Genomic DNA, 27364 nt, shown 5'->3' with positions numbered 1-27364 from the left:
GACACACAAAGGGCGTTTCCATTCTATCCCAAACAGGGCAAAGAAGTAGTATTACAAAGGAACAGGTGATTGTAGCTCCTGAAGACACGCCTTCTACTTCCTGGGCTGGGATAATGCCCAAGTCACTACAAAATGCAGAAAGGTAGTGATCAGTCAGAGCCTCTTGCTTCAGGGTGGAGGCGTGGGTCATTCAGAGTGGCTCCCCACAGCTGAAGACTGGGAAACACGTGGAATTTCAGAGGACCTTCGAATGCTTTCATGGAAAGAAAAGTCTGGTCTGGGCTTGCCCCATGGCTGCTGTGAGTGTCTCCATGAGTAGACCTTTTGGATTTCCAGGTGTTCAGTCTGAAGCTGCTGGGAAATGAGGAGATTAGGCCACCATGGAGGGAGGAGAAGCTGCACCCAGAAGCTGGTGACCACATGTGGTACCCTTCTGGACTCTGTTCCTCATGTTGTCTGATTTGAGTCTCCTCATCTCTAGTTTCCAGAGAGGTAAACCTCCCACTTGCCCCCTCCCTGTCATGGGCTGCTGAGAAGTGTCAGGAATAGCACAGGAAAACCTCTGAGGGCCCACCCAAACCTCCTGTGGAAAACCACCTGCAGTGTTACCCCTAGTTCCATGTGGCCCAGGGACCAAGGACAGTGTCTCAGACACTCAGGGCCTTGAGTGGAATCTTGAAATCCAGTGCTCTCTGTTCTCACCTGCACTCCATCTGTGTGTATGTGTGTGTGTGGGTGTGTGTGCACGCGTGTGCGAGTTTCTTCAATTTCTCACTTGGTGCAAAACATCCTGGGAAAGGTTGGACAGGCATTCCCAGTGACCTGGGGTCAGGAGAAACAACCACCCTGAATGAAGGCATCGATGGTTCAGCACCATGGACAGCGGTCTTGTTCCAGGTGCCACCGACCATTCAGTTGGGTCAATTGTCTCAGAGTGTTTATGGAAAGGTGCCATTTTATAGATGGAGGAGCTCTGAGGTACTTGGCCATACCTCTAGCCAGTAATTACCAAAGCAGAATCAAGAGCCCTGGTTTTCCTATCCTTTCTCTCTGCATGTGTTAGGGTTTCTTGTTATTGTGGTGGTGGTTTGTTTGTTTAATTGATTTCCAAATGCAGGTCACATGAGGGCAAAGGGCTTGAAGTTGTTCATTTGCCTCAGAGATGAGAACGATTCTACTGTCTGTTTTGTCTGTATGTATGAGACAAAACAGCGGCATGTGTTTTTAATGGATAGAATAACAAATGAAAAGCCAAAATAAATAAATAAAGGCACAGATGACAACCACAGTTTTGATTTATTTATTCAACAAATATTAGCTGAACATTCTGGAAATGCCAAGCCCTCTGCTGAAGAGTCACTAGTGCATTGGGGGTGGTTCTTGTCATCATCAGGTCCTCGGATTGGTGACAGAGACACAAGCTTGGTTTAATGCTTTTTTTTTTTTTTTGACAATTCACTTTTGTTCCCAAAGTTGTTATGATTATTCCTCCCCTGGGAAGTCTGGAATGCGCAGGCTTCTCTGCGTGGTGTTGCTGTATCAACTGAGGCAACTGATGCAAGTGAATTGTTGGTGGCTTCCAGGAGCAAGACTGCTGTCCATGGTGCTGAACCATTAATGCCTTCATTCAGGGTGATTGTTTCTCCTGGCCTCAGGTCACTGGGGATGCCTGTTCAACCTCTCCAGGATGTTTTGCACCAGGTGGGAAATTAAAGAGTCAGACACAGCTCTCTCTCTCTCTCTCTCTCTCTCTCTCTCTCTCTCTCTCTCTCTCTCTCTCTCGTCATAGTGGATTTATTCCCCAAGTGGCTAGCAATTGGGCAACTAATTCAAACCTAGAAGTTTGAGCTGAGATGATTGACACTTGAGGAAGGGGGTACCTGAAGCAAAGTTGTTTTTACCCCTATGAGAGTACTCTAGAAAGAGGTATGGTTTACTACACTGGCCAAAATAAGCAGCTCTCTACTGTTCCCCTTCTCCATCCATCCACCCATTCATCCATCCATGAGAGTAGTGTGTTAAGAAGACAGGATTTGGCAGATGGTTGCTTGGTTGTTTCCAGTGGACAGAATATCTAGTTTTCTTGGACCCCAGTTTTCTTATCTGTAAAATGAAAAGAATAATAATACCTATCTAATAAAACCGTGAGGATGGAATGAATTGGTACATGTAAAGTGCCTATGACAGTGGCACTTGGCACAGAAAACATGTTTAATTTTCTATTTTTATTAGAATGTCAGCTTCATGAGGGCATGGTGCCTGGACAGAGTGGGTGCTCAGTACATTTTTTAAGTGGGTAAATGAATGAATCAAGCATTTTCTAAGCCCTGTCTTTCAAGCCCAAAATTTTCAGTGGCTCTGATCAGCCACTGTCCTCTGGAACAAAGCCACAGCATAGTTATCTTCTCAGGTGGAGAAAACTCAATGATTAGTTCCTGTTTTCATTCTGAAAATCCCATACAGGAGCAGGATCAGCCTGGCAAAGACAATTGTCCCCAGATATACCTGGCCCCTTCTCTTGGGGCCGATCCAAGGATGTGGCACAACTCAATGAGAGAGAGTCTCTGTCATCAGCAGAGCAGAGATGCCTGTGCAGGTCCAGGATTCCCCGTCAACACGGTGAACAACCCCTAGCTGGTGTTGGCTGGAGATGATGAAAAATGAGCTTCATCTGTATTGCCAGGCAAGGAAAATCATATTTGGTCCACAGTGGTGGCTTCTGTGTGCAGCATGTCCAGGAGAATCAGGGAGCCTGGAGGTGGAATTAGGAACCAGAGCGGTATGGGATTATTCCCACAGAGCAATTAGATATGGTGCAGGAGAGCCTTGCTGCACCCCCTCCCCGCCATGCATTGTTCTGTGCCTTTGTTGCCTGTACCCCCAGCTTGAGAGAAGGAAGGAAACCTTGTTTGTTTCCATGTCCCTGAGGCACAGTGACTGTGCTAAGCTCTTTTCAGTAAATCCCAGGCTCTGACCCGCGGCACTAGGTGCAGAGTGGAACCAGGACTGTAGCTTTGGGAGTGTGTCCCCAGATGGCATGTGAAGCCCTGGCAGCCTGGCAGAGGGAGAGGCTGTGGGGATGGAGATCCTGAGCTTTGCTTTCACACAGATCTGGGTCTGAATCCCTGCTCTTCCTCGGCTACCTGTTTAACCTTGATGCTGTTTTTAGACATCAAGGTGCTTTGGTGTCTTCACCCATAAAGTGAGTAAGGGCGTTGTTGTAACAGCTATTTCAAAGGGCAAAGTATTAGGGAGATGATGTTGGTGAAGCCACTGGATAGATGTTAGTCTCTTTCTTAGACCTACAGAGAAGCACCAGTTTTCCTAGGTAGTTTGTATGTGCTCCCTTTCATTCCCTTGAGGTCTAACAATGTGGTCTTCCTGAGCCCCTCACCAAGAGGAGACACACTTAGTAAGATGGGCCAGGATTGTGTGTCCCCCACACTTTACAATGAACTCCCTGAGGGCATGGGCCTCTCTCTCCCCATCCCAACATATGTGCAGAGTTTGGAACTAAATAGACCTAACCCCAACTGCTGAATAAAATTTGGAAAATTGGGCGTGGATCTCTGGGGTTCTTGTTGGAATCCAGGGAGTCCCTAGCTTGGATAGGGAAAATTACATGTTTTCTTGAAGCTTAGCATTTCTATCAATCATGAATATAGGCAGCAAAGCACAGTAGTATTAGCAGTACCTGGGAATCTGTCACTGATAAGATCATGGGGTATTACCATAGAACATTACGATTGTTACCGCCATCTCTACTGTAGCATTTATGCTTTGAGCTATAGTATTTATCAGGCCTGCTGCTGCATCTTGGTTATAATGCATTGATAAAGGAGTACCTAGATTACTTTATGATAAAATTTCAAAATATTTTGAAAGCCATATTTCTGTATAATTGGTTTCCTTTGAAATGCTGTGCACTTTGTTGTGCACATTTAAAGACATCGTTTGAAAAAGAGGTCACAGGGCTTGTCAAAGGGGGCCATGGCACAACAAACGTAGAGCAACGTCAGCCTGAAATGTGTGGAAACCGTGAGAAGTTAGGTTCCTAGGTGCATTATTCTGGAGAGAGAATTTCCAGCTTTCATTAGGAATTCCAAAACGGTTAGTGGTTTTTATCTGGAGGTGACTCACAGCATCCTCTGTGTGCAGGACGGTACCCCACAGCCAAGAACTAGCTCTCCTTAACTGTCAGTCGTGCTCAGGCTGGGAAAGCTGGCTAGCCTCTTAGCCATTAATGGAAATCTCTCTGCTCACTAAAGCCTACAGGGTAAAAAGTCAGTGCACAGCTTTATTAAAAACCCCTGTCTCTTTCTACACTTATTGCACACCCACGATGCATACCAGGCCATGGACGGGGCACTAGGATTACAGACAGGTGCCAGATCGTGGAGGAGCCCCAGGTCTGCCATTCAGTGGGCTGTGTGACCTTGCAGAGTTATGGGCAAGGTGCTGCCCTTGACAGCTCTCCCAGGGTGGCCACTGGATTTCAGACCATGTTCTGGGCTCTGGCATCATATTTTCCTCTTGTTTTGGCTTTGAGGCCTCCAAGGGAGGGTGGCTGTAAACTTAGCCCTTCTCTGGTAGTCAAGGATGGGGGCAGTGTCCCTGTCACAGGGTACCTCTTTATCCTGGCAGATGGAAGAATACCTGCGTGTCCAACCCATGAGGCTGTTTATCCTGGCACATGCCTTTGTGTCTGCTGTCTGGAAGGTGTCTAGTTTATTCCTCCTAAGATAGCCACACGGCAGAGCTGTGACCAGGAGAGCTGGGTTTGGGTGTGGCAGTCAGGGGAGGCACATGGGAGACAGCTCAACAGAACACTTGAAATAGCAGCAGCAGTTTTAATTGCTTCAGGTCTCAGAAAGAAGAGGGCCACACACCTGCAGGGCTGTTTGGAAGCGGGGAGCCATCTGGGACATGCTCAACTAGTGGGAAGTAGGACAGAGGGTTGAGGCATTTACTGGGATCCAGAGCTTTATCCAAGTGCTGGAATTGGAGGGTTTAGAGCAACAGGCATAAGTTCCAGGAGGTCACATTGTGACTAAGGAGGGTCACCATGGCATATCTACATAGCACACAAGGGGTGTGGGAGGAGTGGGTGGATAAGTCAAATAGACACTATCTAGCTGTCTTATGGGAGATGGTCACCTGGAAGCAATTGCATAGAGCAGCTATCTGGATGATCACATTAGAGAATCACAAGGAGATGGTGAACTGAAGACAGTCCAGGGTGACACATCCCCACTTCTGGTATGAGAAAGTTAAGCCTATAGTCCTCCTGGAGGCCCAGTCAATGTGAAATAGGAATTTCCTGTGGGCTCTACCTTTCTGGAATCCACATCTCAGACACTAAACAATGCGGTAACATGTGGTCCATGAGCCAGTGTAGACACAAGGCTCCTGAGAACACAGAGTGCGGTATGTGTGGAAGGAGAGGAATATAGCTTAGGGTGGTAGCCAGAAAGATCTCCTGGGGCCAGTGAAATTTAAGCTGTGACCCTCTGTGACCTGGAGGATGAGCAGAATGGATGAGAGCAGGAGATAAAGGATGCTTCATCAGAGGGAGCAGCAAGACTCAGAGTGGGCGACAGTACTGAGCTGGAGGGACCCTAGGGAGCCTACTCCGGCTGGGGAGTTCCCTAAGGGAAGGCAGCTCACAGGGAAGGGCCGGCTCACAGCCCCATGTTTAGGATTCATCCAGAGGAGCCATTGAAGGGTTTTAAGCAAGAGTGGCAAACTGTCTTTGTTGTTTTGAAAGACACAGATGAGATAACAGGTCTGGAGTTGGGGGTGGACGGTCACCCCTGTGGGGTCATGGGGGTGGAGAGAGAGAGAGAGAGAGAGAGAGAGAGAGAGAGAGAGAGAGAGAGAGAGTCAGAGACAGATCTTTCTGTGAAATGAGAGAGGCCCTCTGAGGAGGTGCTGTGTGAACTGAATCTGAAAGAGTGAGCAAGATTCGCTAGGTAGAGGCAGCGGGGAGGAGCATTCTGGGCAAAGGGCCAAACACTGTGAAGGACCTGAGAAGACCTGGGGTGTTTGCAGCCGATGAGCTATTTGGGATGACCACAGTACACAAGCTGCAGCGGGAGAGGGGCTCAGATGAGGCTGGATGCCAGCACCCCTGACGACCAGGTAGGTACTTGGTCCTCTTCTGTGGGGTCAGTGTCGAGGGCCAGTGATACTGCTTGACCCCTGCCTCTCCCTTCTGCAGACAACGTGGCCCTGCCAGGAAGCACACATGCAGGTGGCCCAGAGGCCCACTGTGCTCTTGACGTGTCCAGTGGTGTTCCATGTGGCAGCTGAGTCACCTGCAGGGCGGTGACGACTTCCCCGGCACCAGCAGCTCTCCTCTGTGCTCCTTGGAGGGCAGTTTCCTTAGTGGCATGGCCGTGACAGAGCCATATCTCCAGCCCAGATTGCACCCCCAAACACTGGTCTACAGCCTAATTACCTTCTGGCCGTCTTTATAGGATGTCCCACTCGCAGCTCCAACTGAATCTATCCCAAATTGACCTTATCAGTCCATAAATATTTGCAGAACCCAATTGAATTTTCCTGCCAAACTTCTCAAAAGAGTTATCTCCTTGAAATTATCATTATTTGTAGACAACATGATTGTGTACCTAAAATGCCCACGGGAATCAACGGAGAAATCTTGAGAATGAATGAGAGTTCAAAAACCTGGTCGGATGTGAGATGAATATATAAAAATCAATAAAAATTTCTGTATATCAGTAATAACCAGTTAGGAAAAAATGTTGGGAAAAAATGTCATTTACTAGAGTAACAAAAACATACATAAAATACACTGGAATAACCTTAACAAGATGTGACTGGGACCTACATCAATAAAATTACAAATCTTTACTAAAAGATTAGCTGGTACTTATTGATTACTGACAGTGCATACCAGGTACTGTTCTAGGTAGTTAGTAATTTAGCAGGCAGTATCACGTTCATCCACGCAGCCGTTCTAGAAACAAGTTTAATTTTAAAGATGTTGAAATTAAGAGTTTAAAGAGTTTCAAGAAATGGCCCACATGGTATTAAGTGGCAAACCTGAAATTTGAACCCGAGGCTTTTGCTTCCAAAACCTATACTTCTAAGCTTTTCACGAAGCCACCTCCCAAGCAAGCCATAAAAATAGGGACAAATGAAGTTGGCAGGTGTTGTCTGAAAATTATACACCATTAGTTCGATCGGTTCAATCACTCATTCAAAAACTAAGTACCAAGTGTCTGTTGAGGACAGGTGCTGAGCTAGGTGCTGAAGAAAAATATGTGACTAAAAGTTGAGGAATCTACTTGTTCACAGAAGCATGGCGTGACCACTGGCGAGGGCAGTGGTGTGCATTGTGAATGATGGGGAAGGACTGGGAGGTTGCTGGAAAGTTCTGAGAAGGCTTCTAGAGGAGGTAATGAGTCTCAAAGTGCTTGGAGTGAGCTGGCTGCCACACAGACAGCAAAGTAGGCCGTTGATGGGTATGCATCCACTCAGCCCATCACTCTTCAGTGAGCATCTACTAAGTGCCAGGTGCAGCCCTGGGGGCTGGAGGTAGAGCAGAGGACCGAACCACGGTGCTCCTAGTGTCATGGAGGAGTGCATTCTAGTGGAGGTGACAGTGCAGAAAATAACAAGAAAATACACACCAGAGGTGCTTTGTGCTGTGGAGAAAACAAGCAGGGACCCCGAGCACCTGTCTGAGAGGAGAATGGCTTGGGGTTTACTCAGGGTGATTTCTGAGCGTGTGATGGACACCTGAGGGGGCAGGTCATGCAGCTCCTGTGGGAGGGGTTTTCTGGGCTGAAGAGCCAGCAAGAGTGAGGGTCCCTAGGAGAGTGTATGGCTCAGGGAACATCTAGGAGGCAGAGCAGCCAGATCACAGGGACAAAGGACAGGGGGCAAGGGACACCTGTAAACTTGGGTCTCTGGGGGCCACAGCAAAGACTTTGACTTTTCTGTTTGGTGAGATGAGAATCCAGCCAATCTTCAAGAAAAGACTTTCTCAGTGTAAATGAAGGGACAGTATCACCAAGAAAGAGGGAAACGAGGCTGCCTCTGAGCTGTGAGCGCTGGACGCTTAATCCACGGGAGGCCTCCAAATAACACAGAAAGCACACACCAGGCAGAAAACAATATTGACAACAAACACCACAGAAGAGCAGAACCCCGATTCTGTACAGAGTTGGCATGAATTGACAAGAAAACAGTCAGATCTACAAGATCTGAGTACATAAAATGTAGAGAGCTCTCTATATCAAACATAATAAAAATAAATAGCTAATACAACTGCAAAACATACATGTAGCATGTATTTATTTGACACATATTAATTCAGCATCCATGTAATGCCATAGATGCATAGAGGATTCACTTCTATTAGATGATATATGGATATATAGTTCAATAAGAAAAATCAATGCCAGGATGAAAAATGACCCAAAGGTTTCATCAGTTAGTTCCCAAAGAGAGAAATTAAATTTTTTAACTTGAAAGATGTAGAATCCGAGCCATAAAAAAAAAAAAATGCTAACTAAAACATTGTGCCTTTTCCCCCATTTTTTCCAGGCAAAAACTTCTTAATAAGATAACCCACGGTGTTGGCACAATGCTTGACATAGGTGTTCCTAGACATGGCTGTTGGGAACGTGAAAGGGTGCATGTTTTCTAGAAAGGCTTTTGGTGACCAAAAGCCAAAAACTCAGAAGCCTGCACTTTTGGAAACCTGTGCTAGGGAATTTGTCCAAAAAAAAAAAAAAAAAAAAAAGAATGAAAACCAGCCCCAAGAATCCAGTTCTCTGAGGTTGTTCTTGAGCCATGGCCTTGGTCTTGGCCTCCTTTAGTAGCTACATCACCAGAGGCTAAAGGCATGGGTGAGAGTGGGCAGGCCACATGATGCTGGGAGAGAAATGGAGGCCCCTCTCTATGCAAGTCAGCGGCAGCTCTTCCCTGCTTGGGGCAGAACGTCGGACGTGAAGGCCTTTTACTTGGAAGAAATTCATATTTCAAGGACATTAAAAGGACACATGGCCATTTTGCACGGACTCATTCCATCAGCATTCCAGTCTGGAGTCCGGGCACTGGGTCCAACTTTCCCAACTCGGGAACATCCATTTGGATTCAGGAGACTTCCATACAGGTCAGGCTTTATGCCCCTTTGTAGTCATCCCTGACAGTGCCCGCCACAGACGTCAGCCCGCCTCACAAGGACAGAACCCCACCAGAAAGCAAAGCTGGACACAATGACCACACGAGGTGAACATTCATTCTGGGACTCTGGCCATGGAAAATCATTTTCCACTGCACTGGCCAGCAACCTGTCCCCAGACTCGCTGAGGGTCCAGGTCTTATAACAGAATATATATTTGAAAAAATCCAGAAACAATGTAAATGTTTGACAATAGGAGAATGGTTGAGTAAATTCTAGTATAAACATGTATTGGGATGTTGTGGATCCATTTGAAATGCTGTTTATGAACAGATTCAACTCTTGGGAGAAGACTCACGTTATAATGTTTACTGAATTGTTACGGAAGGAAACCAAGAAATGACCCAAATGGCCAGCAGCAGAGGAGTGGTTGAATAAATTGAGATATACCCATGCCAGGGAATATTGCACATTTATATATAAAAAAATCAGTTAGATCTGTATCTACTGACCTGGAAGGTGTCCCCAACGTATTGTTAAGTGAGAAAGCATGCTGCAGAGAAATGCACTGAACTGCAATCTCACTTTTAAAGCAATATAATAAAAATTCTCCCAAAATGTGTCCATATGTTTGCATGAGCAAGGGCGGAGTGGGGAGGGGCTCAGGCCTGGCGGCTAACTTCAGTAACTTTAGATAGGGCGAAAGGGAGGGAGGCTGGAGATGAATTTTCCTTTATACTCGTGTTGCGTGCACCCTGTATCTGTGAGTATTACAAGTGCCTTTTGTAATTTAAGATTTAAGAATAATTTACTGTAAAAAGAGCTCCCCAAATTGTATGTGCAATATTATCTCAACAATATGAAATATGCATGGAAAATTGTAGGAAAAAAAGATGAAAATATTAATAGCAGTTGCCTCTGGAAGGAAAGTGAGATTCCATTTCCTTTTTTACAGTCTTGATGTATTTTTCACATTTTCTACAATGAGCAATGTGTATGTTTTTGTTTAAAATATAATGGCCTTGCAAGGTGCACCAGCCAATCCTGCCTCTACATCTTACAAACCTGCCTCTATCCACCTCATCCCCTCCCACCTGCCTTTGTTGAAATGGATGTATCCACTGAGCAGATAGTTATTGAATTCTAGGCCCTGAAGACCCGCCAAAGACCAGAACAAAGCTCCTACTTTCCGTGTTCTTATTACCAGAGGGACCATTCAGACGTCAAACCAAGTGACCTCATCCAAGACCCTCATCTTAGTCTCTCAGTGGTGGTCACCACCTGGAGTGGTCACCACCTTCTCCTAATGCAACTGCTCCCCAGATCTCCTCTTCCTATTGTGTCTGTCTCCTGCTTCCTCCTCTTTTTATCTTTTCCATCCCATGGAAAATGTCCTGAGCACCCTTCACCTCTTGCTCTAGATACTTCTTGCAGAAGACACCATTCCTACCCAGGTTCCGAGTCAGAACCTCTAGGCCAGGGCAGGGCTGAGCTGAGGCAGCTGTCCAGGGTGCAGGGGTTGGTGGTGAATGCTGGTATCCACAGTTGCCCGCCAATGAAGGAGGGTGGCCCAGACGATGCAGCCCTTGTGAGGTCCTCAGCGCCACTCTCTGTGACCCTTAGCACAGTCCGTCCCCATGGATGGATGGATTCACTTGTGTCCAGTCTGTGATCTGGGCCCCCTGGCTTTATCATAGGGTCTTACCTAAAGGAGTGAATGAATGAGTGAATGACACGAGGCAGCCACATACCAAGGAGGGTTTAGGGGCATAGAGATCCGGTGCCTGTGAGGTGTCCCCAGGGCCCCTTTAAAAGTTGTGGAGGTGGAAGTTTTATTTCATGATCTCATTTGGGTATATTTCTGGTTCCCTGGCCACTCAAGTCTTCTCTTGGAGCCTCCCCACCTTTTTTTTTTTAGATATAGGGCTTGCTCTTTTTAAAATTATTATTAGTAATCACTCTTTATTTTTTTTTTTTAAAGAGAGAGTGAGAGAGGAGAGAGAGAGAGAGAGAGAGAGAGAGAGAGAGAGAATTTTTAATATTTATTTTTTAGTTCTCGGCGGACACAACATCTTTGTTGGTATGTGGTGCTGAGGATCGAACCCGGGCCGCACGCATGCCAGGCGAGCACGCTACCGCTTGAGCCACATCCCCAGCCCCGAGTAATCACTCTTTATTAAGGGTGTTACTTTTCTATCACTTTTGTAAGCATTTTGATTTTGTTTCTATTTTGACAGTTTTTAGATAAAACTAACTATCTTGCAGTCTCTTCCACAACTTTTCTGTTCAGAAAATCACAGATAATTATTTAAATTTTCTTTTAATATATATTAATACATATATTATATATTAAATATATTAAGTATATATATATATTTAATTTTTAACTCTTTACTCCATCTGGAACTTACTTTGGTCTATGGCATGAGTTGAGGAGACAACTCAATTTTTTCTCTGAACAGTAGTTGTACCTGCAAATATCTTTTTATTTTCTCATGAATTTTTTTGAGGTACTGTGGATAAAACCCAGAGCCTCACAAATGCCAAGCAAGTACTCCACCCCTGAGCACCACCCCAGTCCTTTCTTCTGTTATTTTGAGACAGGGTTTCACTAAGTTGCCCTGGCTGGCCTTGAAATTGTGATCCTCCTGCCTGAGCCTCTTCAGTAGTTGAGATTACAGGTGTGTACCATTGTGCCCTGCCTCCTTGATTTTTAAAACATTTCCTTATATGTATTATTATGTTAAGACTATTCTTATATTACTGTTTCAGATTCTATCCGTCACTCTGGTACTACCCCCACATCATTTTCAGTGGTCATGTGTGACTCCACTTAGTATCTTATAATGTGAAACTACTAAATTTACTACCATTTTTTAAAAAATGCACTGTCCATAATAACCTATTTTTCCAGTTAAACTTAGGTGTCATTTTACCAAATTTAAAACAGGTCATTGGGCTTTTGATCAGAATTGTATTAAGCTTATAAATTAACTTCTCAATAATTTTCCAAGAGGTCAATATTATAAATTAACCTTTCAGTAGTTAGTCTTTCCACTCAAGATTGTATTGTCTCTCCAATTATTTAAAAATATTTAATCCTTCTCACAAAATTATTTCATGTAGTACCTATACATTTCTTACTAAGTTTATTTCTATGTATTATATGCACTTTGTAGTTACCATAAGCAAGAACTTTAGTTTAATATTTTCTCTGTTGCTGGTGTATAGGGTTGTTATTGATTTTTTATGTGTTTTTGCATTTGGCTACTGTACTGAAATTTCTTATTAGAGTTTTAATCACTTTATGATTGATTCTCCTGGACTCTCTAAGTACATTAATGTATCATTTGCAAGCCATCTTACTCATTTCTTTCTCTTGTGTCGCATGGGTTAGCTTTTCCAATAAGGCATGAAGTCCCTGGGGGGGAAGATGGCATCTCTGTCTTGTTCTTGATCCTAATCAGATGTTTTGCCAAAAGTACGATGTAGGGTATTGTTCAAAAATGGATGCTTTATCATGGAAAGGAAATATTCTCTTTCCTAGTTCTGAATACCTATTTTAATCAGTTACATGTCTAATTTTATTAAATGCCTCTTTAGAGTTTATTCAGAAGCCCTTAACTTTTTTTCTCCTCTAATGGGATAGTTTGTATTAAGAGATTTCTTAATATTAAAGTCATTTTAGAGATTAAGTGCCCTTTGTCAGTTAATCCCTAAAGTGGCTTTAAAAAAAAAAAAGTGTTGCGACAATTTATCAGTATCACGGTAAAGAGAGTGGACGACTTTTGTTTAAATCCCACCTCTGAGTAACAGCGGCTCAGACCCCCTTCCCTAGTTTCTCTCTGCCCTAGTTCTGCATCGGTACAATGGGGACGATGTGAATCGTGTCGATCCTAGGGCTGTGGTAACTGATCAGCAGACCAGTGTAGGTCAAGGTCTTAGGAGAGCGTCTAGGCAGATACTGAGTAAGTGCAAGAGAGCTTTATTGAATTATTGGGAAGTTACCCTGTGCCTGCTGCTGAGCTGGAGGGTGGAGTCGCAGATGGAAGACTCGTATGGTCTCTGGTCTAACAGACTCACGGCCTGGTGAGACGGTGCTTATGAAACCATCACACGGAGGCCTGGAGACTTGCTCCTGTGCCGAGTGCTGCCAAGGAGAGGTTGTGACAGAAGATAATGGGGGCGGGGGCTTGACCTAATCAAGGAGGGACACCAGACTGAGGTCTGAAAGACCTGCCAGGAAAGAAGGAAGAGTGTTCTAAGCAGAGGGAACAGCAGGTGCACAGGCTGTGCAGTCGGAGGGCAGGTGCGCAGGGCTGTGGAGGGCAGGTGTTTGGCTGAAAACCAGTGGGTGTGGGGCAAGAGGTAAATAAAACTAAAAAATATATATTTTTTAAAAAAAAGGTCACTAAGGGCCAGACCATGAAGAGACCCTTGTAGACCTTCCGTGTTTTTGTCCTTATTGAAGAGCAATGAGGAGTCACTGAAGGCTTGGGGCAGATGGGTGGGGGGTGCCTGATGAGATTTCTATTTTGAAATGATGCTCTCCGTTGCAGGGTGAAGTATGAGGCGTCCAGGGCCAGAGTCAATGGGACTCAACGGTTGGGAGTTATGGGAGGCCAGCAAAGAGCTTGGTGTGGGGTGGGGGAGATGAAATTGACACAGGGTGACCCACTGACCAGAGGGTCATGAAGGAGAGGGAGTGGTTCACCTTCAAGGGTCTCTTACACAAAGAGTGGAGGGACTAGTCCATCCCCGGAGAGAGCGAGCATCAGAAGAGCACAGAGTGGCCGGGGGTGTCAAGAGCCTACCAAAGGAGACCTCGGCCTTGAAGGGAGTGGCCGGCACCTGGTCTGGACTGTGCCATTGTGAGTCATCAGGTGCACACGCGGGAGGTCCTCCAGGCTAGGGAGAGAGGACGAGAGGCCCTGGCATGGAGCTGGAAAAGGACAGAGAGGAGGGCAGTGGAGGCAAGCAGGAGACTGGGCGGGTGGGAGGAAGCCCAGGGCGAGGCCACCCACAGCATGGTCCCCCAGCCTCTGCTCAGCACACCCCCAGGAAGTAGGAGGAAATGCAGACTTGGCCCCGCTCACCTGCTGTCCATCAGCTTCTCTCCTGAGCCAGATCCAAGGGTGGGGCGTGCACCCGAGGTCACAGGTGCTCTGGCCTGGGGAGGGGTGGGAACAGCACTAGCAGCAGCAAGAGGCCAGTGGACCCTGGAGGTGAAACACCAGGGGGCCACCCGTGGCCTCGCTAGGTCTGTTGGGGTGGATCCATGGGACCAGAAGGCGGAGCAGACAGGGTGGGAGGGAGTGGACAGGGTCGGAGGGGAAGAGAGGACGTGCAGACTGGATGTGTCTTCTAGAACTCTGGCTGTGGAGGGGGGAGCCAAGGCCGGGGAGGTGGAGGGGTGGGGTGGGCGTCTGGGTTCCCTCACAGTGGGAAGTTTACCGTGGAGAGAGGATGGAACAGGTTTGAGAGAAGCAGGTTCTCCTACAGTAGGGAAAAATGGAAGGAATGGGCCTGTGGGGAGCGTGACATGGCGATGGAGAGGGGGTCCCTCTGAAGGAGGAATGAGGACTGCTAGAAGGGCTGACTTTGGGAGGAGGGGGAGTCCATTGATGGCTTCTCTTTTCTATGCAGGGTGGGAGGACATTAGCTGAGAGTCAGGCCACAGGGAGGAGGTTCGAATGGCCCTGGGGCACTTTAGCCTTGGTGTCCTACCCCACAGACTTGTTTTAAGGCTTGACTAGAGCAATGCACAACCGACCACCTGGTCACAGGCCCCTTTGGTCTCCCATCTTCCTTTCCTCTGGGGCAAGCACACGGTTGGTCCCTAGGAAGCACCTGGAAAAGTGGGTCGGTGATTCTTGAACACATTGCTCCCTTCTTTCTAGAAGCTTCTGTAAGTTCTTCTAGCCACACTGACTGCTTCCTTTCTTTCTCCCAGGCCAGAACTGCACGTTCCAACTGCAGGGTCCCAACGGGACGGTGGAGAGCCCAGGGTTCCCGTATGGCTACCCCAATTATGCCAACTGCACGTGGACCATCACCGCTGAGGACCAGCACAGGATCCAACTCGTGTTCCAGTCCTTCGCCCTGGAAGAGGACTTTGATGTCCTGTCAGTATTCGATGGCCCACCGCAGCCAGAGAACCTGCGAACCAGGTACCACCCTCTCTGCCCTCCCCATGGCACCCAGCTGGGTCCTCGGCCAAGCTGCAGGGAGGAGGAGGTCGCTGGACTGGGCTAAAAGGCTCATGGTCATCACCACTGGCTTCTGTTTTTATGGGGCTTTCCTTCCACTCCTCTGCTTTCTTGAGGCTCCTAATTTCCTTCCCCTACTTCAGAGTATCCAATCAGCAAGACTGATGAGTAGGGAAAATCACACGGAAAACATAAAAGGAGTATGGAGAAATGCAGATCTTTCTATTGAAACTGGCTTTGCATGTATGTGTGGGCATCTGTTGGTATCTATTCTATGCACAGACAGAAGTATTTATATTTTTCCCCTTTGGACCCCACAGATGTGGGGAATGCAGGCGGTGGGTGATGAGTATCTCTTGCATCATGCATTCAAAACCACGAATACTTTGCTGAAATTTGCCTTGCATTTGGGTGGCCTTAACTCTGAGTGTAGAATTGGGAGCTTGGCAGAGGAACGGACAAAGACAATGTGGTATCTATACATAGTGGAGCTTCACTCAGCCACAAAGAAGAATGAGCTATGGCATGTGCTAGTAACTGGGTGGCACTGGAGAACATCCTGCTAAGGGACATAAGCCAGAAATTTTTTTTTCCTAGGGGAAGGCTAGACAATAAGTGAAAAAAGTATTAGGGGGCCCCTCCATGAAAATAGTAGGGAGATGGGCAGAGGAGAGGAAGGAAAGTGAGGGGGAAGGAGGAGGGAGAGGAAAAGCGGGGACTGCAGAATGAAATCGAACAAATTATGCTCTGTAGGTATATGAGCATACCACAGCGATTCCACTTTCCTGCTCATCTATAAAGCACAGATTATGAAACATAAACCTGTAGAAGGAAGACCAGCAGAGTGGAAGAAGGGGAGCAAGGGCAGGGGCAAGAGCGGGGAGGAGGACGTACTGGGAACCTGCACGTCTGTCGAGATGAACCGGCTGCGGTGGGTAACGGTGATGCGCTAGAAAAAGCACTTTTAGGAATTGGGAGTTTGGGTGAGTTCTCACCCTCTCGATGCCATGCCAGCCGATAAAAGACAAAACTGTGGAGCAGGTGAGATGGCTGTCCTGTGCCCCTGAGTGGTGTCCCAAGGTGGAAAGTTGACACACCAGGAGGGAGACAGGGCGCCAGGGCTTCCACCCTCTGCAGGAAGAGCAGGCATTTGGGGGTGAAGGCAAAGGCCTCAGAGTGGTAGCTCTGCAAGTGCTCCATCACAAGCCTTGCCCTGTCCTGTAGCCAGGCTTCCCGGCTCCCCGGGAACCAAGGGGTTAATGACTTCAGAGTCAAGGGAAGCCCTAATTGCCTCTAATGGCTGGTGCATTAATGAGCTTTCCCAGCCCTGGGTTTTCTCCAGGCTTTGTTTAAGATGCTTCTGAGCTCGGGCCTCTGGGTTCCCAGAGTGGGGTCACATCACATCTTCAGGGTGGACCCTGCCCTCTTCTCTCCCTCTCCCTGCCCTCTCTGGGCAGTGCACAGGTGAGATGGGAGGGCTGCAGCAAGGGTCCAACCCATTCAGGTTTAGACGTGGCTCATCCATCTTCCCTGGAGATGGGTAGAGGGAGGCACTCGCCAGGTGTTCAGTGAAACTTCGTTAAAGGGACAAGAGTAGCCCTCGTTTTAGCCAGGTGTTATGCCACTGTGGCTAAAAGACCTGACCAGAACAACTGTACAGGAGGAAGGGTTCGTTTAGGGGCACACAGTTTCAGAGGACTCAATCCACAGACAGCAGGCTCCAGTACCCAGGGCTCAAGGTGAGGCAGCACATCATGGTGGAACAGTTTTGGGGAGGGAAGCGGCCCCATGATGATCAGAAAGCAGAGAGAAAGACTCCACTCACCAGATACAAAATATATACCAATAGCCCCTAATGAACCACTTCCTCCAGCCACATCCCACCTGCCTCCCATTACCCTCCAGTTAATCCCATCAGGGATTAATTCACTGATTAGGTGAAGGCTATAACCCAGTCATTTCTCCTCCAAACCTGGCATTGTCTCACACATGATCTTTTGGGGGACACCTCACATCCAAACCACAACAGTCCTCTTTGCTCATTTGTTTCCATAAATATTTCACGAGCACCTACTAGGTCCTGGGACTGTCTGAGCACTGGAAACACAGCAGCGAGCAAAATGAAGCCCCCACCTTCGCGGAGTGTATGTGCTAATGGGAAGACAGGCATGCACACACCCTGCCCATCAGACTAGGGAGACCAAGCCTGCACGCGGGATCCAGGAGCGATGTTGGGGTTCTCTAGGGCAGTGGGGGAAGGCCTTTCTCAGGGGAAGACAGCAGAATCATGGAGGGTCACACATGGCATCTTTGTCTGGGCATCTGGGGAATGCTTCCACGCTCTGGGTACAGGGAATATAAAGGCCTGCAGGAGGGTGGTCCTGCCCTGGCACAGCCCAGCAGCCTACCCTGGCCAGCCAGCCCAGTTTGAGAAGGAGGCTCTGGGGTTCTTTGCCTTCACCCTGCTTAGATTCCTCACCTGGTCTGCTCAGTTCAGTTCATTTCAGTTCATTTCAGTAGTAGCCAAGGGCATGCAGGGTTTGCCCAGGGGAAGGCCCAGAGGATAATCTGCATAACATTGGAGTATGCTGTCCTTGGGGGTGTTGGAGTGGGGCTTCTCTGGGGGTGTGGACCTTTGGATGGTTGTGAACATTTTTCTTTTTCCCTAGTTATTAGTCTACTTAGGTTTTCTTCTTCCTCATGAGTCAGTTCTTGCCTGCATGTTTGTTTAGGGACCTACTCATCGTTACTAGGAACCTGGCACCGTACCTGTCCATCTTTCCAGTGTCTGGGCTGCCTCCCTTCTGCCATCTTCTCCTCGGCTTGGTGTTTCCTTTCTTGTACTCCATTAGTCTTTCCAGAATTTTGCCTATTTTATTGGCCTTTTTAAAGTCCCAGAGCTAGGGCTATCAATTTCATTCCTCCTCTATTATCTCGCATATTGATTTCTACTTTTATCTTTATCCATTCTTTTCTCCCACTTACCTTAGGCCGATGTTGCTCTTATGCTGATTTCGTGAATTGAATTAGTTCCATTATTTCTTGTTTGATAATAAAGACATTAAGAGGCATTTTCCCCTAAGTACAACTTTGACCATATCCCATCAATTTTGATGGGTAGTTGTTATTTCAGAAAGAGTTTCTAATTGCAGTTTTGTTCTCTCTTTGACTCTAGGGGTTTTTTTTCCCCTCAAATTTTCAAGCAATATTTGCTTATACTTAAAAAATATTACCTAGCTTTATTGCATTAAGATCGCATTATGATTTCTACTTGGAGAATTTGTTGACTTCCCCCTCCTTTGTATAAGATCATTTTTGGGGGTAAATGTTCTATGAGTATTGGGAAAGAACAGATATTCTGCAGTCAAAGGGTAAAAATTCATGTTATTCATGACATACAGTTGCTCTGATTTCTTATTTGTGGCCTAATTGGTATTTGTCAAGACCAATATATTGGTCTCACATTTTAACTGTTTATTTTTCAATTTCTTCTGTTATTTCTAAGTTTTAATTTATAGATTCGGATGCTATATCTTTGGCCCCTTAATATTTGTAAACATCCTATTTTCACAGTGAGTTTTCTATTTTTCCAACATACAGATTATCTTTATCCTTCAAGTTGTTTTTTTTTTTAACCTCCAATTCTGCTTGGAATCGAATATTTCCATGTTTCTCTTCCCATTTTCTTTTCCTTTTGGATTTATTGGGTCCATCTTTGCCTGTTCCTCTATCTTTAATACATCTATCATTGTCTAGGGGATAGAAAAATAGAGTTGGAGTTTTATAAAAAAAATTCTCACAGAAAATCTTTATTCTTTAACAGGAAAGTTTAGTCCCCTCACCTTTTTCTGGTGACAACTGATATATGTGCTTCTCTATGATATTTAGTGCTTTCTATTTTTAAGCTTTCTTGCTGTTACTTCCCTTTCCCTGTCTTCAAGTACAAGTTTTCTGTGCTTTTTCTGTGATTTCTATACTACAAGTGTTTCAAGTTACTTCTTTAAAACCTATTTTAAGCTGCATTTCTCTGTCAACATCCTGCCTTGCTAACCTTCTTAATGGAATCTCACTGGCTTTGCATCTTGGAGAAGTGCCTTGGCATTCCGTGGCACGCCGGTATCTTGTCTCTTTTTCTTAGTTTCCAAGGTGGACGTAAAATATGCTGTCTGTCTGTACATCTCAGGGCATTTTCCTGAGAATCTTGGGGTCAGGTGGAATGAGAGTTTGACATGGAGTCTTGGCTCTCCATCTTGAGCTAGAAATTTCTCTTATAAAAGCTTTTACTGTTTTGATGCCGCTGTGAATAGAATACTTTTAAAAATCTGATTTGTGGACTAGTCAGGGCCGATAAATAGAAATGCAGTTGATTTTTGTATATTCACTCACGTCCTATGATCTTGCTGAATTCATTATTAGTTCAAATGATATTGTTTGTATCTGTGAATAGTAGCAATTTTTGTTCCTCTCTTCTAGTGTGGATGCCTTTTCTTTTTCCTTTTTTTTAATGACTGTATTGATTGCATCCTCCTTTGAATTGCATCGAAGTGGTCAGAGCAGAACCTTTGTCTTGTTACTGATTATAGTGGGGGAAATATTTAGTTTTTCACCGTGATGTATATGTTATCAGTAGATATTTTGTCAATACCCGTCTAATAAAAGTTTTCAGGTGGAGGATTTGGGCCTGGTCTGTCTGCAGTGTGGAAGTCACCTTGGGGGTAGGGAAGACCGGCAGCTGTCAGGCCGGGCAGGAGATGGTGGTCGCCTGGGCTAGAGCAATGGAGAAGGAAGAAGTGTGGATTTGTGCGAAGTTAAGGGAAAGAGTCACCTTCGGAGTCAGGAATGGAACTGTGGGGACTGTGAGGAGAGAACAAAGGAAAGGAAGGCGTGGGGGACTGTGCCCTCTAGCTGGGCAATAGAAGATAGACCAGACCCACCCTGTGGTGAACTCCTGTCCCCAGGACAACGTGTCCTTCTGGTCTACCATTTGTCACACTGACGCTTTTCCTCTCTCGGCTAGCAGAACAGGTGGGCCACTTCTTACCTTATTTTCCTATGAAGTGGCAGGGTATAGTAGATGGGGACAGACCTAGACGTGTACCTAGTAAAGCTCGGTATTTATTTATTCGTTTTATTTATTTATTTTTTGCAGTGCTGGGGATGCCTCCCAGAGCCCCTCACATGCTAGGCAAGCTCTCCACCTTGGAGCTACATCCCCAAGCCCTAAGGTTCTGCATTTATTAAAATGTTGAACTCATGCAAGGTTTGTTCTTCCCCAAGCCTTATCTGTGAAATGGAGGGGACAGTGACCCATCTGCCAGGGTGGTTATAAGGGATCCCTCAGCTGCAGATCCTTAAGTGGTTCTTAAACGTCGTTTGCATATCTCTTTCTGTCCTGTGTGTAGGATCTAGTGCTCAGTCCTTTCTAGGGGCCCTTGGGGCCTGTCTGATTCTCCATCTGTGCCCTCCCTGCAGACTTTTGAGATCAGAGAATTTGGGGCATGGTAGAAAGACCTAGAAGAAAGCCCTGGGCTCGGGGAGCCATTCATTTTGCATGCAAGGAACCATGCATATGCATGTAAAGTGTATTATGTATCACATGCATGCATGTAAGGTATACATGTGCCATGCTTCATGAGTATGCATGTAACATCTATGTATGCCTCATGTGTATGCATATTGTGTTTGTACACCATGTTTATGTAAAATGCACATGCCTGTGTGTGCATGGAGTATGCATGTGATGTATCAGCGCATTACTGATTCCTCCATAGCCCTCTCCCTGCCATCTACTCCCAGGCAGATGGTGGGACAGGACCACCAAGAGGCCTGCAGCAGGTTTCTCTCTGCTTGTGTCACCTGGGAGCTTTCTGTACTTATTCTCTGAAACTCAACAGGCACATGGTTAGCAGTTGCTGTTCTCACTGCATTCTTAATGTGTCTCTCTTTTCTCCCCTTCCACCCAACACTCTTGTCTTCTTACCTTATTTATGGATGTTGAAAGTCACCTCCCGCCCTTTGAAGCCCACCGCTCACCTGCAGCTTGTTCCTGGGCTGCCTTGTGAGCAGTGAGCTCCTCCTTATAGAAACTAAGCCCCGGAGCTGGAGCTGAGCCTCCTGCTGTGTTCTCTGCCATGTGAAGCCTCAATAGTGGAGCCTCACTGCTCTTGCCTGTGCATGACGTGAGCTCGGGCTCCAGCATCTCCCAGCCGGGAGGGGCTGGCAGGTTGCTTGTGCTCTTACCTCAGTGCCTTATCTGTAAAGTGGGTGTTTCAGGATGTACCTCATTGCTGGTTGGTGAGAATTAAATAAAGTGTGTAAACTGTTTTGAACTACAGTAAGACATAAATAAAAGAACATGCATATGTCCTTAGAAAACAAAACTAGAAAATGTGGTTAAGCAAAGGTAGAAACCTCCCATAAATTTGAAATTCATAAGGTCAAACAGCCATTCTCCACTGAAGGCAGTCTTGCCCGCCTTGACTGTGTTGGGGGACACTTGACTGTGTTGGGGGACACTTTGGGTTGCCACAGAACTGTACAAGTGCAGGGGTGCTAATGGCATCTAGTAGGCTGGGGCCCAGGACATGTTGAACAACCCACATGTACAGGACTGTGGCCCATGGCAAAGACCTAGCTGGTCCCCAACGCGGTAGTGCTGAGCTTGAGAACCCGAGTTTGGTCCATTTGAGGAGTTACAGCCTTAACTTCAGATGTGCGTGTACTCTAATCCTCCTTCTATATGAGTGACCTTGGGCAACCCACTTAACCCACCTGAGCCTCAGTTTCCCCCTCTGCAAAATGGGGCCATCGCAGAGATGCTGTGTCCTGACAGCCTCACCTGGCGTCGCCGATGCAGAGATGCCAATAGGCACGGTGCATGCAGCTTGTGCCATATGCAGATGCCATTCATCTCCCAGCGCCTCCCTTTTTCCATCAGGAGTTCAGAGCCATCTCCTTGAAAGCGTCTCACATTTCATCTAGTGCTATTCACAGGCAGCCACATCCCAGGGTGCCAGAAGGCAGCGTCTGGCTGCTTGAAATTAAATTTACAATAGAAGCTGATCAGATCCTTCTCAGAATGGATCAGGGTGGGGAACAGGGGGTAGGAGTGCGTCCTGAAGGCTGGGAAGCCTGTAGGAGTTTGGAAATTAGCAAGAAAAGAACAAAGAGCCTTCCAGATAATGCAGAGTCAGCCCTGCCTGGAGGAATTACTGAAACAATCCCCACGTCTCTGCTTTGGCACCATTAGATGGCCTTTCTGTGCTGGCACACATCCGATGGCACTGCAGTTTAATGTGGGATGAAGTTTTTCTAATGGAACACGAGCAAACAGAATCTATGGAGGCGCTGCTAATAAACCACATCGCCGTGTATCGGAGGGTTTATAGGGTGCTAGTGATGACGGCGCCCGTGAAGCACAGCTAAGCATCCCTTAATTTAGACGTTTGGGCTCAAGTTATGGGAAACACGATGACTCGTTCCCCTGCTTCCTGGCAATACACATTCTGTCGTCAGCCTAAGGTGGAATGCAGTTTCTGTCATTTGGAGCTGGTTGCAGATTTCGCTCAACTGGCGTTAGACACCTGTTTGGAAGTTGTAAAAATCCACAAATTTGCCAGATTTACTGTCAACTTATGAATATGTATCACAGCAAGAGGCCTCCAAAGGACCTGCCTGATGGATTCCTTACGAAGTGTGCCTTGCACATCAATAGGGTTGTCCTTGGAGGGTCCTCTGCCCAGAGTCCTTCAGGAATGTGCTCTAGTGGACAGGAGGTGACCAAGAGGACCCAGGGAATGAGGGGAACGTCTTTGTTTAGGACTGAAAAGAGCAGAGACACCAGAGAGGGCGAGGAAGACAGGGTGACACTGAACACCCATTATGTGCCTGCCACACATGCGTTGATTCACCCGTCATTGATTTGACATTCATGGAATGCCTACTGAGGGTGCCAGGTGTGGGAGACACAACAGTTAACAAGACAGCTTCTGCCTTCAAGGAACTTACAGGATCTTGAGGGAGACAGATGCAGGATCAGGCAGACAGTGGAGCTTGATCAGCTTGGGGACCCAGGAAGCTGAGGCTTGTCTGTAGGTCTGTGATGCCCTCGCTTTGGCTGCCCCCTGTATTTGTTTATCTCTTACTGACTCTTCATGTCTCAGCTCAGCGGTCACTTCCTCACCCAGGAAATCCTTCTTGGACACACCTTCCCCACCTCCTGGCCTAACCATCCTGGAATACCTGCTCAAGTGGCCCCACATCCATCCTTTGTGGTTTCCCATGTTCATGGTTTTCCGACACAGGTCGATCTCCCATCAAGACAACAAGCTCCATATTTACAGGAACTCCTTCTCTTTTACTTTCCACTGTGACTCCAGGAACTAACACAGTGCCTGGCACATAGTAGATGCTCAACAAATATTTCTAAAGGGAGTGAATCAATGAATGTTCTCAGAAGGAAGGAATCCCCGATAGGGCATAGAGGGAAGGGTAAAGGAAGTGTTTCAGACTGAGAAAAGAGCATGCACACAGGTCCAGGAAAAAATCCACAGGAAGGTGACCTGCAGATTGACGGATTAATGAAGGTTGATTCCCTGAAGCAGGAGTGTAGTGGGAAAGTGGGAGAATGGCCAGGGCCAGATGACCAGGGGCCTTGTGGGAGACTGACACACATCCCAAGAGAGGTGGGGACATGCAGTAAGATTTTAACTTGGCATTATGCATGTCATCTAATCATTCAGCAACACGCTCCTAAAGTAGTGGGTAGCTACTAAACCTGTTAAGTAAGCATCCAAGGTCTCTAATCTGCTAAGTGGCTAGAGGAGGTGGGAACTATGGTCTCTTAGAGCCGGAAACCAGGCTTTTGCCCACCCAAGATGCCTTCTTACTTCTCTGGTTTCATTGCATGGATTCCATTTCCCAACCCATTTTCCTTTCTCAGCAGTTTCTCTGAAATAGTCCAAGTCATGGGCACTCGCCACTTTGGAAAAGTCAAGCAGCACACAGTGTACAGAGAGAAACATTCTCAGTGCCTTCTCTTCCAGGCCCTTGTCCCAGCCCCATTCCCCAGAGGTAACCACTGTTAACAGTTTGGTAGGTGTCCAATTTCTTTTTAAATAAAGATTCATTAGACTGCCCATGAGGCTTATTGGGACATCCATCAGCCCTTTAAAAATTGTTCTGATGAATTAAGTGTAAACTAATTAGAAACACGGATTCAATTACCCTCGAAACACACAAGGGTTTAATAATTAATAGGAAGAGGGCTTGAGGCCAAAGACATTATGGATTTTATCAAACCCCTAACATCAGAAAAGTAAATACGCCTGATTCGCCCTAAACGCTGGCAAATTTGCATCCAGAGGCAAACCCTGGGGTGGGAGCTGTGTATTTATTTCATCAGGACAGTTATCTGTGACGACGAATAAGGAGGCGGCGGAGGTGGGCTTTCAAGGTCAAAGTCAGCTTTACTGCTGGACAGAGCTTCATGGGACAGAGTAGCAGCCCACGGAGCAGGGTCATTACCAACAGCTTACTTCTGGATCCTTTGCCAGGCCAGCCCTGGAGTGGGAGGATACCTGCTGAGGTCCTCAGCAGCAAGGTCACCATCTCCAACCGTGGGCCTGGAGCATCTGGGACGTCCTACAGGGCCAAGGAGACAAGACAGGGGCTTTTAGGGGCAGCCCTCAGTTTGTCCGTTAAACTGTGAACTCTGATGATTCAGACGATCTGAGAAGAAGGTCAGGAGGTTGGAATGAAAATTTACCTGTAGCATGCCACGTGCTTTGGATGCTGTATTTCCATCTTCATGATCTTCCTAGAAGTAAGAATTATGACCTCCATTTTAATGGCGAAGGAAACGGAGGCCTGGAGAGGCTGGACGCATTGTGGCACCATATTCCAACTCCCAGATCTGCTTCACACCCAAGTTCACACAAGTCAGCTGACGGGGGTTTGGAAGAGGAGGGAGTGGGGTCTTCCAGGCTTGGGGTTCTGGAAAGCAATTGCAGTGACCCATGGGGTACCATGTGCTCCCTCATCTACTGCCAAAGTGGGGGTCTGGGCGGACGTGGTAGGGGGAGGGGTTGGTAGCAGGTGATTCACAAAGCCAGGTGGGCAGCAGTGTCGGGGGCCTGAGCAATCTTTTCATTCACAGTAGGAACCTGTGGTTCAAGGTCAAAGTCAATTTGTAGCAAAGACTCACCTTGTTCATTTGCCAAGCCTGCTGTTCAGTAACAGGCAAGATATAGGGTCCTGTGGAGCCCGAGGCTCAGGCCCAAAGTCTGAGCTGCCTGCACCCCTCCTCAGAAATGCCCTGACCACGGTGCCTTGTTGGTCTGAGATTCAGCATTCCCTTGAATGGAGCTGGCCACCTCCAGGCTCTCATCTGCACTTCTTTGCAAGTGGCTGCCCACTGGGCCATGTTGAGCTAGGACAGCGTCCCCTTCTTGATCCATAACTCTTATTTCCTGAATGTTTGGGGCAACAGAAATTGCTGTGCCAAGGACCCAGAGAACCCAGGGATGTTGTCCTCAGGGTAGAGGTGGGTTTGGACTTGTAATTAATCATAGCCTTACCTTCGTTTCTTTATTGGCAGAAATGGTACCCAAATAAGCAGATGCCCAAGTGTTGATTTCTTTATCTCTAGGAAAGACAGTTAAATCTAAAGGGAAACTGATTGTTATCCTTTAAGTGAACCAAGAGCCAAATTATTGCACTCTCAGGTGGGTGAGCTGCCTTGTGGTACCAAGAGCCAGGACTGGGCCCTGGAGACCAGACCACTGGTTTCTGTATGATTGTCACTCAGTCCTGTCCCTTTTCAAGGCCAGCTGTGTCCTTTTGACTTACAAGATGTGGATCAAAGTCCAGAAGAGTGCCACAGCCACCTCCAGTCTGGAAATTGTGCGACCAAGAACACCAGGGATGTGTGAAGATGGGCTCTACGGTGCCCCCATGGTCTGGGGTTGTTTCTGTCCACTCAGGCCCTGCTCTTGACTCCTTTAACAAAGCCACCCTGTGTGTTTGGCATGAGGGCCCATTTTCCCATTCCAAGTTAAGCTATGTGACAGGGAGGCGAAGAGCCCACAAGCAGTCTTGCTCCACTTCCACGATGCAGACCCGTCAGGGGAAGCAGATGCCCAGCCAGAGGTAATAGTTCCTAGCCTCCGGGGCCACCTGACTTAGTGGTCAGGAGAAAGTGGACAGAAGCAACATGCAGCCCTCCAGACTTCACCCCTTCAGAGCTCAGGAAAGCTCCCTGTGGGCCTCTACTCTCTCTCCTTCCCTCCAGTCAGAAGCCAGGAGAATCCTGGATGCAGAATGACTCCATGGAGCAGAACTGACCCTTTCCCACCTGCTGCGGATTGATAGGGTTTTACGCAAGTGAGAAACCAGCTTGCCCATGAACTCAGCCCTCTGGGAGTCCGGGGTTTATCTGTCACTGCAGCTAGAGTTTCCTTAGCCACGGGCAGCTCTGAGTCCTGACATTTAGAAATGCCAGGTAGGTGAGGATTCAGGACAGCAGAGTCCATTCGCTTTGCAGAACTGACACGTGGCCATATTTGCTTTGGGGGAGATGAAGCTCTTGGATGGTCTGGCCTTTGTGCCTAAGCATTAGGCCATGGAACTGTAAGGTGTGATTTATTTTTAAGCAATTTTTTTTTTGTGCTCCTGACATGTTCTGGATTCTTCTTGGCGTTGAGATATGGTTCTGGTGATCCCTAGCCCACATCCTGGAGGGTGGGGGTTGTGTTTAGAGCCTGTCTACCTGGGTTCAAGTCCCTGCTCTACCTCTCGCTAGCAGCATGACTTTGAGAAAGCCACTTTGTCCCAATTTCTACATTTGCAAAGTTGAGTTGTAACAGTTCTTGCCTCTAGAACATCTGTGGAGATTCAAACCACCCAGGTTTTACATACCCAGAAAATTCTGGACAAATGGCCAGCGCTCAGTAAATGATATCATATTAAAATTATTGTTCTATCCAGAAGTTCATCTCTT

At 47.0% G+C, this 27364-nt stretch overlaps 1 protein-coding gene across 1 annotated transcript in view; it reads left to right on the top strand.

Annotated features, from left to right (window-relative positions):
* Window positions 1–27364, top strand: part of Csmd2 (CUB and Sushi multiple domains 2) — a 540652-nt gene that overhangs the window by 45127 nt on the left and 468161 nt on the right. The window contains exon 2 of the mRNA XM_026406835.2: window positions 15111–15327. Within this exon, the coding sequence (XP_026262620.2) occupies window positions 15111–15327 (217 nt within the window). The remainder of the gene's footprint in view (window positions 1–15110; window positions 15328–27364) is intronic.

This window comes from Urocitellus parryii, chromosome 11 (genome assembly GCF_045843805.1).
Source record: "Urocitellus parryii isolate mUroPar1 chromosome 11, mUroPar1.hap1, whole genome shotgun sequence".
In the NCBI taxonomy this organism is placed as follows: domain Eukaryota; kingdom Metazoa; phylum Chordata; class Mammalia; order Rodentia; family Sciuridae; genus Urocitellus; species Urocitellus parryii.
This window is presented reverse-complemented; position numbering and strand designations above follow the sequence as displayed.